This window comes from Alligator mississippiensis, chromosome 12 (genome assembly GCF_030867095.1).
Source record: "Alligator mississippiensis isolate rAllMis1 chromosome 12, rAllMis1, whole genome shotgun sequence".
Classification (NCBI taxonomy): Eukaryota; Metazoa; Chordata; order Crocodylia; family Alligatoridae; genus Alligator; species Alligator mississippiensis.
This window is the reverse complement of record NC_081835.1, coordinates 22,732,229-22,746,272: the sequence shown is the minus strand read 5'-3', so window position 1 is coordinate 22,746,272 and position 14,044 is coordinate 22,732,229. Positions and strand designations below refer to the sequence as shown.

Here is a 14,044-nt window from a genome sequence, read left to right as displayed (position 1 = left end):
GCAGCCATTACTCCTGGTTTTCCCTTGGTTGCCCTGGTGAACAGTTGCTCACCGAGCCCTTGATGTGCTCCCCTACTGTAGTGGTAAGCTGCTACCAGGTCCCCTCTCAGCCTTCTTTTCCTCAGGCTGAAGAGTCCCAGATCCCTCAGCCTTTCCTCATATGGCTTGCCTTTTAAGACTTATCATATTGGGTGGCTCTTCTTTGGACTCCTTCAAGCTTTTCCACATCTTTGTTAAAGTGTGGTGCCCAGAACTGGATGCAGTACTCCAGCTGCAGTCACACCAGTGCTGAATACAGCGGAAGAATCACCTCCTTGGTTTTGAATCCTGGAGATGCATCGACTGATGCATGCTGGAGTATTATCTGCCCTACTGGCTACAGCATCATACTGCCAGCTAATATTCATACTGTGGTCTATTATTACCCCCAGGTCCCTTTCATTTATGGTACTAGTCAGTTTGGTGCCACCAAGCCTGTAGGTGTGTTGGGGGTTGCTCATCCCGAGGTGGAGCACTTCACATTTCTCAATGGTGAACTTCATCAGATTCCGATCTGCCCAACTTGCTAGCTTGTCTAGGTCCACCTGTATCTGTAGCCTATCTTCAACCATGACCACGCTCCCCCATAACTCAGTGTTGTCCACAAATTTGGCCAGTGAGGTCTTCACCCCCACATCCTAATGGTTAATAAAGATGTTGAAAAGTTCTGGACCCCTGCAGGTCACCCCTGCCCACTTCTTGCCAGAATGACACAGATCCATTCACTACGACTCTCTGGGTTCTATCCTGCAGCCAGTTTCTCACTCACCTGACTGTCTTGGAGTTAAGCAACCAATCCTCCAATTTTCTAGATACTAGATTAAGTAGTATCCCACCTTCACTTTTGGAAGTCAAAGTGGCGAGTTACCTGGTCATAGAAGGAGATGAGGTTGGTAAGGCAAGACTTGCCCGAGATGAAGCTATGCTGGCTGTCATTTAGAATCTTACCTTCTGCAAGCTTATTGCAGGTAGACTCCTTGATGAACTTTTCTAGGATTTTCCCTAGGATGGAAGTTAGGCTGATTGGCCTATACTTACCCGGGTCCTCCCTCCCGCCCTTCTTGTGGATGGGCAAAACACTGGCCCTCTTCCAGTCCTCAGGAACTTCTCCAGAGCACCACGAGTTGTGGAAGAGTTTTGCCAGGGGTTCCGCAATGACTTCAGCCACCTCCTTCAGCACTCTCAGATGAAGATCATCCAGTCCCACTGACTTGTATATGTCTAATTTTATTAACTGGTCATACACCAATTCTACAGCAATAGTAGGAACACAATTATTCTTACCATGCTCATCCTCTACTCTACCTGGTGTGGTTTTCCCCTTGGTCCGGTGAAAGACCAAGGCGAAGTAGTCATTCAGGAGTTCAGCTTTCTCCTGGGTACTGATAACCAGCTCTCCTGAGTTGTTGAGCAATGGCCCCACACTCTTATTTGTTTTCCTCCTGTTCCCTGTGTACCTAAAGAAGGACTTCTTGTTTTCCTTGATTCCCATTGCTTATCTAAGTTTGGTCACCACTTTAGCCTTTCTTATCTGTTCCCTGCAAATGTGGGCCATCGTGGAACAGTCCTCCTTGGGGCCTGTCCCGGAGCTTCCATTGTTTATAAGCCTCTTTCTTCTTTCTTAAGAGGACTGTGATTTCCCTGTTTAGCCAAGAGGGCTTCCCAGCTCTTCTGTTACCTTTTCTCTGCAAGGGAATGGACCTCCTTTGTGCTTCAAGGATCATCTCCTTAAAGACCAACCACTCTTCATGTATACCTTTTGCCTTCAGTCCCTGGTCCCACAGCACTTGCCCTACTAGTGACCTAAGCTTGTTAAATTTTTCAATTTTGAAGTCCAAGACTTCAATCCTGCTATCCAATTTGTCTGTCTTACATAGGACAGTGAACATGATGGCTTCATGGTCACTGTCACCCAGACTTCTATACTTATGAACTTTCTGAAGAGTTATTTATTGTCCTCTCCTTGGGCATTTTTACACATGCTCTGGGGATGGCGGGGGATGCTTTAATTAGAGCAGTTCTGAGAACCGCTCTAATTAAATTGCCCACAGCGTTGCAGGTATCAGTGTCCCTGCACTTCGAAATGGTGGCAGGGATGCTTTAACTAAAGCTCATCAAACAAGCTTTAGTTAAAGTGCCACTGCCACCATTTTGAAGCGTGGGGATGCTGATACATGAGACACGGAGGCTGGCTGGAGTGCAGTAATTAGCACTAAAATTAGAATGCAAAGCAGCCTCCACACACGAGTATAGGCATGCCCTATTGTCTATGGCTAGCAATGGTTTCTTAAGCATGCAGCTACTGAGACTATGAAAATGTCCTATTTAGAGCAACCAAATATGTTTATATACATTCTCCCATAGTTTTATTTCCCTTGGTGTACATGTTTACTTACTATGTAATAAAGAGTATTTATATTGCATCTTTAAACTCAGGAAACCTTAAATATTTATGATAACTTTGAAACAATTGTATCTGATAATTTATAGGAAATAAAGTTAAATAGGCCCCGAACCATAAGCCTTCTACACACAGAACTCCAGTTGACTCTAGAAGGGTTTTGTGCTTGGATGACTTGAAGAACTGAGCCTGTGATGGTGTGGCAGGGCACGGTGTGTGCCTGCCACTTTAAGGGCCTGGAGCTGGCAGCCACCAGGTGCCTGATGAGGGCAGCCATTTTGAGTCAGGGGCTGTCTATATAAATAGGGCAGTTCGGCTGCTAGAGGCCAAGCAACAACATCGCCTGGCTGGAAGGCTGATGAGATCTACATCTGGAGGTAAGGGATGAGCTGTAGGGGATGGTCAGGAGGCTCCTGGTCCTGGGCATCACCTAAAACTGCACCCTGCCGGGAGTGGGTGGCCTGGTGGGGCTCTCAGTGGCATGGGAGTCCCCAGAAAATGCCAGGCCAGTTACCACCCTGGTGAAAGGCGGGTCAGGGCGTCTTAACCCCTAGCTCCCACCACCGGGTGGGTAACCCCTATGTTTGTGTGAAAGGCCCAGAGGGCAGACCCCTGGAGAGAGTGAGGGGCTAGAGACCCGACCTGAACAAGAGAGTACCCTTGACTGGCCCATGCTGGGGCCAGGACCAGGACCAGGACAGTCAAAAGAGCCAGGGGCCCACCGCGAGGGATGCCCAAGAGTCGGGGGCCTGGGGTCCTGACTGGCCTGGAGGTGGGCCAGGGCCAGTAGCCATAGGTCGCGGGGGGACCACACCTGAGAGGGGAAAATATTTTCAGGGGGGCTAGGTAGCCTGAATGAAGGCGGAGAGGCTACCTGAATGGAGGGATCATGGAGGGGTCCTGTTAGGAGGATTCTGGGGCCAAGTGTCGGGGCCAGTGATTATGTGAACATCAAGATGCCATCTGCGAGGCTTGGGCTGCGGTATAGGGGAGGAAAGGAGCCGCAGAGAGTGCCCCCTGGCATCGGGGCAGCAAAATGGGTAGCCTCCCGCTTAATTGACATCAATTAATTAATCAATTAACATCAAGGCGTGGTGGACGAGAAGGCGGGTGGTTGGCCCAAGAACAGGGGGGCGGGCCACAGAGATCGGCCCCGAGCAAGCCCCCTGTTACAAATGGGGAAAATGAAAGAGATTAGCTTCATTGAGATTGGATTAATTTGGGTCTTTCATAAACAGAATTTTAGACAGCAGATCTATTTTCAAATCTACCTGTGACATAAGAAGTTACAACAGGAAATGAGTCAACAAAATATAAGAAAGATCTTACTATAATTGCCACAAGTTGGCCTATTCATGTATTGTTAAGATGTAGCCAAATATAAATAGTGTTGTAAGTGTGTGAACTCTGACTTCACCATTCCCAGACTGATATTTAACTGGAACATATTTTCCATATAGTTAAATATTTTTAATCTTTATCACTAGATTAAGCAGAAACTCAACACTGCCTAAAACAAATTGCCTATGAAATCAGATTTTCAATGCAAAAATTTATAGTACCCATTGTGGTAAAAGCCTTGTCATGGTAACTCACTTAAATATACAACAATAAAAGTATCAATGAGCAATATTTGTTATCAAGTTACTGTCTTAAAGAACTGATTTTTTTTCCTCCTTTGGATAGTCTATAGATGGCAGTTAATTTTTCTAGTAAGTAATGTAAGATAAATGTAAACTTCTATATAAGTACTGTATATTCTAGTGCACATATTCAGGGGAAGTGAAGGGAGAAGGTTTCAATAGCTAAACATGATCTCAAGAAATTCTTCCATATGTGGAAAAGACTTTGCAAAGCTGACACAAATATATACATAGACCAGTATGTATACATTTATATTACATTCATTAAACCTCAAAACATAAAATAAATTCATTTCGGTAAGCAAAGGATAGGTATAACTTTTCAATGTACAGACTCCATCTTCTAAAGGTAACAGACAATAGAGTTTGTCTGCCATAGATTGCTAATAATACTGTTCAAGCTCATTTATTAGTAAATGTGCAAGTTTAATATAGTGGGAAGGTATGTAAAAAGTAAGTATTATAACAACTCAAATTATGATCTAGAAATAACAAGATTAATAAATATTTCACATGGGGTTTTTTTGGGTCAAAGAACTTAAAAAATAGCAAAGTCATATTGGGCATGTCTACACATTCATTAATGTGCCATAGTTACTGAGCATTAAATTTAGTACTTGTATAATAAAGTACTAAATTAATGCTCAGTAATTGGCATTACTGTGCAGGAGTGCCAGTGCATGCCTTTTTAGTGATGCTACTGCACAGTAGCCTAATAATAATGTGCAGAAGCATATTAGCACTGTTTATGCTGTGAGACGCTACTGCACAGTGTTATTGGGCTACTGCCCAGTTAGCAATTTGTGTAGATGTGCCCACTGCATATTAAATAAAATACAACCCCAAAAACTAAAATAAACAAGGCATGGCATGAGCTACAAATTTCAGATCCAGATCAAACTTTCCCATGGTTCGGGCCAATTTGGTTTTGATTTTAACTATTAAAGCTATAAAATTTATGTTGAAATTGTGGTTTGAGGCCAAGTCCAAAACCCCTCTAAGAGAGCTCTGAAGGTTCCATTTTTTTCAGATTAAAGTAGGTATTAAAGGCCATATCATCTTAGAGAGAGGAATCATTCACTGAACCTTTTCAGGTTCTCAATATAAAGTAATTGTTAAAGCTGTGGGGATGCAGTGGAAGAGTAGTTACGGAGTTTAGCTATGGCAATGAAAGCAAAAGAGGAAGCCCTACTCTTAACTCATACCAAAAGCTACCCTAGTTGACCCAGATGCCAATGGATACCTGGTTATTTGAACTGGGGAGTCAAGGGTAGAAAGATGTGATGCTTGCCATGTCTGTAGCTGTTTTCAAACATCTCTTTTCTACCTAGAAGCTAGGCATTATCCTTTACAATTGTGGAATATTCTTTGAAATTGACAAAAAAAACTTTAAAAGCTCTTATTTAAGAAGTGTTTTTATAACAATGTGCTCTATTTTTTTCTCCTTATGAAATAACAAAATTCCACGATCATTTACAAGTTTATTATCTTCCTGGTTTATTCTGTGGCTTCATGCCACCTGCAAAAGGATGGATCAGGGTCACCAACAGCCACATATCTAGAATTTTTTGTGCAATGCAGTATTGTGAATAGGAAATACAGGTTTGCATAATAAAAACCACATAGCAATCAAACTGCAGTAACAAAGGGAACTGCATGGAATCGCAACTAATAGAGCGCAGACAGAGAAAAAAAATTATTCATAATTGAAAAACGTAAGAACAGGCAAAGAGTAGTTCTCACACATTCAGAGCTAGCATCAACTCTGTGTTGTTTATATCATCAAACAATCATAGAAATACAAGGCTGAAGGGATCTCCAAGAGATGATCTAGTCTGAAACTGCTGCACCAAATCAGTACAAAGTACATCTATGCTGTCCTGGAGAGAAGTTTATCTAATTTGATCCTAACAACCTGCAACAAAGGACTTCCTACAATATCGCTAGGTAGCCTGTTTCAGTGTTTCAGTTTTTCCTAATATCCAGCCTAAATTTTATTTTTTGGGAATAGAGCTAATTAATTTTTTCCTTCTCCCAGCTGACATGGAAAACAATTAGATCACCAACCTCTTTACAATAAGCTTTCACATATGCCACTCAGTCTTTTCTAAACTAAACAAGCCCAGTTCCTTCAACCTTTCTTCATAGGTCATATTTTTAAGCCACCTGTTTTTTCTGTTCACTACCAGACTCTGATGTGTGTACATTTTTCTTTTAAAAATGGTGGCCAAAACTGGACACAATATTTCAAGTGAGGAGTCACCAGTACCGAGTGCATCAAAATAATTAGCTTACATACAAAACTCCTATTCATACCTCTCCGAATAAGATATGATTTTTTTTGCAAAGTTATCACACTGTTGACTTACGTTTAGTTTATGATCCATGATAGCCCCCAGCTCCTTTTCTGCCACCTATCCAGCTGTTCCCCATTCCGACCTGTACTTTGATTTGTCACTCCTAAGAGCAGAATTTTGAACTTGCCTTTGTAAAATTTCTCTTACTAATTTTGGACCACCTCTCCAATTTGTCAAGATTATTTTGAATTCTGGTCCTGCCATTTAGAGTGTTTGCAATCCCTTTCCACTTCTTACTATCCATACATTTAAGGAATGTATTCTCTATACTATTATCCAGGTTGTGAATGAACATATTGACTGGGTCCAGGACAGACCTCTGCATGGCCTCACTTGAAATGTCTTCCCAGTTAGACAGAATACAATTAAGGTTTTCAACCATAAGGTGTGCGCTCATCTTATGGTGATTGCATCTAGACAGTATTTCTCGGGGTTTTGGGGGTTTTTTTGTTTTTTGGGGGGGTTGTTTTTTTTGGTTTTTTGGGGGGTTGGGGTTTTTTTTGCTTTTTTTGTTTTGGGGGGGTTGTTTTTTGGGGGGGTTGTTTGGGTTTTGTTTTGTTTTTTTTACGTAAGAAGGTTACTCTGATAAAGTCAAGATAGATCATATCTACTTATTTACTAGGGCAATTATTTAGTCAAAGAAGGAAATGAGAGTATTTCCCTGGTTGCCACTCGGCTGGCAAAGTTGCAGCAGCGTGGAAGGATGGTGAAAGAGGCAGGGTCCACATGGCTTGTTGCACCCATTCAGAGCTGTGATACCCTCTCAGCCCTGACTCCAAAATTACTATGGCTAGTTTCTTAACTATTCGGATGAATTTCATCAGACCCTACTAACTTGAATTCACCTGTTAAGCTAAATATTTTAATCTGTCCCAGCCTGGGCTCCTATCCCCTTGTCAACATTAATCATTACATGTTTGGTCACAAAGCAAAGGAGGTATTGAATTTTTAGGTCTTCTCTGCACTGTCAACACATGCTCTCTCTCCTGCACTATATTTTTCTTAATTTTCCTTTCATTTCACATATATAAACCTTTCCTTGTTTCCTTTTACATTTCTTGCTAGTTCTAACTCATATTGCACTTCAGCTTTTCTGAGTTTATCCCCACAAGCTCATGATATTCCTCCATTCTCATCCTTAGTCATGTTCAAAATCAGTTTTGAACTCATCAAAAAGGCTGCCCACTTAACCTTGTCTACACTAAATTCTGCTCATTTTTTCACTTTTCACTATCTATACTCTGACCACTTCTTCATTTCTTCCTTTACTACCTACCTGCTGTTTTGCTCAGCTGTTCTGTAACTTCCAATCTATCAATCTCATCATATTTTACTTACTACTCTTTTTTGCCCTTGCCTTTTTTTCTTGGCTTTTCTCTAGATTCTCTAATGATTCATTCTTAACCTTTCTTCTGCTTCAGTTCATTCCTCTCATAAGGCAGGCATGCTTTTTTTCTCCCTTATCCTCAGTCTTCCCTGGCTCTTCAGGGAAGACCCATTTCCCATCACCTACAAAATTCACTAAATTCATCACCTACAATCATTGTCCTCAGTTACATTTGGATCCCTTCCCAATCAAGCGTTAACCTTCTTCATTGCACTCTTTCATTAAGGCCCAAAGTACTTTCTGCTTTTACTACAAAACATCTCATCTTTCCAGAGCTTCTATACACCTCCATTCTCTTCTGGTGAGCTTATGAGTCTGGCTGTTTTTATAGCACCTTCTACATTTTTATGGATGTGTGCTATGGTTCCATTATTTCTTCCACTCAAAATTTCTGACTGCCTCAGTCCTTTTCACTAGCTCCTTCCACTTCTTTTTTTTCTACATGCTTTTTGGCATGTTACTATTTGCTTCAGTTATCAATATTGTCTTACCAAGCTACTTTCCACCCTGACCGAAATCACTCCACCCAATCCCACATCTCAATCTTTTTCCTTTCATTCCAATGTGGGCTGTGTGATTTTCTCACATCTTATGATAGACCAGGCACTGATTCTAAACACAGACTGCAGCAAAAGCTGATGTGTAACTGCCCCAACTCAGACACAGTGCTTGGAGGTATTGGGCACATCTACACAAGATACTTACTGAGCACTGGCCTAACAGCACTGTGCAGTAGAGCGTTACAGCACAAAAGGTGTTAATAGCCTACTGTGCAGTAAGCATCACTAATTAACCATGTGCCAGCACTAATGTAGAGTAACTTTAGGTACTGCGCATTTAGTTAGCCTTTTATTAGAGAAGTAGTAAACTAAATGCACACTATCTAAGGTGCATTAATGAATGTGTACATGCACCTACTGTGAATCATAGACAAGCCTCTGAGTAGCAGTTCTTCTACTTGGTTCTTCCTTGCTCTTTTGGAGGAAGTAATATATTATGGTTTGGAAAAGTATCACCTGAGAAAGATATTTAACTATTTGGCACATCTGGGTGTTGTTAAAGTAGTGAAATATCCATCAATGGTTACTATCACAGCTGTAGACACAGAATCAAATACCCAGATAAATGTTGCCTACTTTTAACTGTAGTGAAGTCAGGGATAGATGGTATAAAAGGCAGCCAGATGATATTTTAATAAAATAGTATAAAGCCAGCCATATCTAAATTCCAACAGTACCAAAGACATTTCTTAGAAATACACATCAAGGTTTCACTCCTAAAAGGATTAAAACCCGTGTGTAACTTTATGCCAAATTTCCATTACTTTCAATGGCACTACTTAAAATGAATCAAGTTATGCAGTTGATTAAATCTTTGAATGATCAGGTCCTTAGATTTTCAGAAATTAAAAGGCTCTGTATTTCCGTTTGGAAACACAGCACAGCAAAATAATAAACTACTGCTGAGGTATCCACTTTACCCAGATGGCTACAATCCAAGATTACTGAGGCTGACCAACTGACACCAGTTAATTATCTACTGACCTATAGCAACATTAACTATAGAACCAGCATAAAAAAACTAAAAAATGTGCTGGAAGGACAAGAGAAATGCATAATAATATGCATTAAAATTATCCAAATTATAAGCATGAAGATTTATTTTATATTGGAAAGTGTACTACTTCACAATTACCGTACAGCTTATTAAAGAGAATCTTATTTTAATTCTAACTTTATTTTGCCTCCAACTTTTAAAAATAGTAAGAATATTTTAATATATTTATTAACAAAAACTATGTTTATTGGCAGAAGCAACTAGATTTGGGGACTTGGTATCAATTTTCGTGCCCCAAACTGACACACCATTAAAGAACCTTATTTAAAGAAGACAAAATGCACGCTCTTTTATGTTGGGCACTCAAGTACTGAGGCACTCAGAATTTCTTGGTGTTTTTAGTCCAAAGTGTATATGAAAACATTTAAACTGTTGCCTCAAGGTGATCAAGACGGAGTTTGTGTGATATCTGCTCAATAATCATTTCAAACACAAAGATATTTCCAGTTAGTTTAGGAACAGATGACCACAAGGGCTCAGTGTGGAAATGCTAAGTCTTTGATTATGATCACTGATGTTTTAAAAAATAAGTAAAAGCAAGCCTAATGCTGAAATTGATGCAAGGAATTCTTCAGTAACTTTCTATTTAGGCAGTTGAATTGTGATTCTATTGAAGAGAACTATGAAAGCAAAAAAAAACCCAAAAAAAACCCAGTAGAGTACAAGAGGGAAGAAAAACATAACAAGAGAGACAAAACGCCAAAAGGAAAGAGGAAGAAAAACATTTAGATTCCGTGACTGATTGAAATAAATACCAAAGCTATTAGTTTCAGTTCAAAGAGCCTATCACTTCTATTGTTTATTTTTTCTTTAGCATATTTATTTTATCTTGAAACTTCAGAATGGCAAAAGGGCATGTGTAAAGGTAAGAAAAGAGGCAACTGACCTGATCTGGAGAGGGTCTGTGGGTGGAGTGCTGTGTCCTTCCAGGAGACCGGTGATGATGGTGATGGTGGTGATGATGGTAATGGTGATGGTCATCATCATAGTTATCGGCCATCAGTTTCATTCTGTTCTGTGTCTGTTTGAGAGAGAGAGAGAGAAAGAGAGAGAGAGAGAGAGAGAGAGAGGCAATTCCCTTAAGTGTTGGAATAGATTAGTCTAATAAAATGTCACCAGCATCTGCTGTATAGTACCTATATTGCTTCTGTCATTCCTAAATCTAGATGTAATTGTAAATTTATTCTAAGGCCGCAACGCTGCATTTAGCACAGGGTAGGCATTAGGGTCTGAAAACAGAACCCTTTGGGCTGGGCCTAAGAAGAGAAAGAAAACTATCAAAAATAGGTTATGTCTTTATTATACTTCTACTTTGCTGAAATCAATTCATGGGATTGCAAAAGAAGCAAATAAGGGATTCAGCCCTATAAACTCCCTGGGGAGTATCAACAATAACAAAAATCTAACACAAGTTCCTAGATATGTATCTTTCAGTATATGTTGTCCTACTGAATAACTGCAAAATCATGTTAAATGGAATTTAAATTATCATGTCTATTTGCATTTGTAGCCAATTAACAATCCACAGTAATGATGTTACAGAGTTATAACAAAACCTGCATTTTGGCCTGCAGTTGGGTTTTTTTTTAGTAGCCTGCTAGGTTGAGGATGTTAAACAACTAGATACCAGAATCTGAAAAAGAATTGATGCAAATTCAGGCATCAACATAGAGAGATAAGTGATCACATGACTTGAAGCATGATAGCCAAGGAAAACAAGTTTTACATCACAATCAGATCAGGAAAGTAACTGAAATGTCAACATTTCAGCAACTTCCTTATACAGGTAAAAATTCACAGGTCATCACCATGGACTAATAAGATAGAACCTAACATTACTATTACAGCAATATTACATTATGCAACTCACAGATCATGCCATTTTCAAGGGGAAGGCGCTTCAGTTTAGGGAGAATTAAACTAAAGTAAACCCCTGCAGCGTGTACAAGCAGCCATTGTCATCGGGAACTAATCAGGGAATAATCTCCAAGCCCTGCTAGGCCCAGATTGCCATCTTCCCTCAGGATGGAAAGGACAGTTGTCCTACTTATTGAACTACTTACATCAATACATTCTCACACTGGGTCCCCTAAAATGTTCCTGGTCAGAATTGCAGATTGAAATCAAACTACCTAGCCTCTTTTGTCACAGTGATATGCAGAGTAAAATGAGCTAAAACTTGCTGGTCACATCAAAAATACTTTTACAATGTAATCGACCAATCGTGCAAACACTTACTGCTAAATATAACACTGACTACCGCCAACAGTCACATTTACTACAATCTCAACCGTTCTTGAAATGTAATCAAGGGATTACCTTTTCTGCCCTGACAAAACCCAAAATAAATTGTGGTCACTCTTGAAGACATCACCCCAAATTTGCAGAATCAATTAGATGTTGGTGCAAGGAACATCATTTAAATGTCCGAAAAGCACAGCAGGAATCTTAATTGAAACACTCTACATATTTTCTCTTATACTAAATCACTTACACACCCATACTTTAATTTTTCCTCACAGAGAGCCTCTAATTTCACTGAAAGTAGTGGTGAAATAAGCATAAAAAATGACAGAATACTGTAGCGGGTCTAAAACTGAATTTTCTATTTTGCAGGCTAGTCTACAATTTTAAAAACTGTTTTTGTTCTGAAAACCTTGAAGAAACACTGAATTTAAATATTTCCTGTGCAACAAAGGTTTGTTTTGTTTTTTAAGTTTTGGGTTAAAGACATTTTGTTATATAATAGTGAAATATTTATATCAGTGGTGATTGTGTTTCTATTTTATTTTAATACTATCTTATTTTTATTTTCTAAATACCACATAGAAATAACAAAGCCCTGTATATATTAAAATAAAATTGATGAATAAATAATATGTAATTAAACAATAATATATTGAATAAAATAAAGACTACAAAATATAATACATTCCAAATTTAAAAAAAACAAATATAAAAACTCTCTTTGCTTTGTTTTTAAGATACTTTTTTCCATTTTATTCCTAAATTAATTTTTGTCAAAACTGATATGGTCCTACATAACCTTTTTGATTTTGATCTGATATATTCTGAGGGAAAAACATTTCACTGGAAATTATTTAATCAGCTCTGTCAAATTCCCGGTACAAATAATGCAGAAGATTTAAGTGAGAGGTCTGAAGGAATAGATGTATTTTGTGTATATGTATGGAAGATGGGTATATGAATCACTAAGGAAGGCAAAAAAGAGTAAACGTTACTGAAACATAGCTGAACCTCCTCCTTGTAGCTGGCCATTATAATGGGGCATGTGCAGATGTTACACTCAGATTGACCTAACTAGTAGGGCTGTGCAAAATTTCACCAGCTGTTTCGATTCAACACTGTTTCGAATCATTTTGAGCTTGAAACAGCAAAATCGTATCAAAATGAAGGGCTTCGAAAAAGCCTCGAAACAAAACGAGGCTAGTCGAAACGTTTCATAAGTTTTGAAACATTTCGATTTTTGAAGCCGGCAGTGAGGTGGTGGGAGACGGGAGAATCAGGGCTGCGCTCCCGGTCTCCCGCCGCCGGGCTGCAGGAAGCCAATCACAGCACAGGGGAAGGGAACTGAGCCCAGGCTCAGTTCCCCTCCCAAGCGCTGTGATCGGGCTGGGGAAAGGAACTGAGCCCGATTAACTCAGTTCCCCTCCCCAGTCCTACCATCAGGCTGGGGAGGGGAAGTCAGCCCAGCTGGGCTAACTTCCCCTCCCCGGCCTGATCTAGTGTGGGGGATGGGAAAACAGCCTAGCTGAACTGAATTAAAAAAAAAATCCTAGACCCAAAAAAGATTTTCAGTACAGTACCCCTGCTTGCTGATGCCAAATAAACATTTCTACTGAGTGGAGATGATGTTATGTATTAGCATAGTGTACATTTTTTCATTAAATGAAATGGTTTCATATTATGGAATAGTGGCAAGCAGTTTAAATCTTTGTGGCCACATCTACATGAGACACTGCACAGTCCTTACTGCGCAGTCATTTAGAACTTGCATACACAAGTACTAAATTACTGCACAGTAATGGCATTACTGCACAGTAGCATCCTCAAATGGCTTTTTGGTGACACTGTGCATCACACTTCATGCCACATGATGCTACTGCCCAGTAGTAATGAGCTACCGCACAGTCAGCATCTCATGTAGATGTGGCCTGTGTTCAGTAAAAATGGAATGGAGGAGGGGATTGTTGCTTAAGTGCAGCTTGCCTGTTCCTTTCTTCCTATGAATCTATTTAAGCTATATACTTAATGGGAGGGTTGTTTTACTTATGCAGGAGTTTCTTCCAACTTTAACAAGGGATCAACTCCATCTGAATTATAGTTGGATTGTCTGCACTTATATTCAAGGGACATGGCCTTCTACATATACGGGTGAAAAAGATGGTGAACTAATGGACAAATAATAACTCGCTTACTGTAAACATTGTAATAGCTTTTCTCTTTGGGGAAGCTCCTAAGATTTTATTAGTTTATTTTCTTATCAATGAACAGCCTTAAATTTCTTACCTTTCAACTGTATTCCATAAAAGAATGCAAAAGCTAAACAAGATGATATATGCAATCCTAAAAGTGTCTC

The 14,044-nt window shown here is 39.7% G+C and overlaps 1 protein-coding gene across 5 annotated transcripts in view; it reads right to left on the bottom strand.

Annotated features, from left to right (window-relative positions):
• ERC2 (ELKS/RAB6-interacting/CAST family member 2) overlaps nt 1-14,044 on the bottom strand; it is a 1,022,300-nt gene that overhangs the window by 214,885 nt on the left and 793,371 nt on the right. For all 5 annotated transcript variants that reach the window (XR_009455862.1, XM_059715377.1, XM_059715380.1 and 2 more), the window contains exon 15: nt 10,331-10,465. Coding sequence is in view for 4 of the 5 variants with exons in the window: in XM_059715377.1 (XP_059571360.1) it covers nt 10,331-10,465 (135 nt within the window). In the remaining variant the exon portion in view is untranslated. The remainder of the gene's footprint in view (nt 1-10,330; nt 10,466-14,044) is intronic.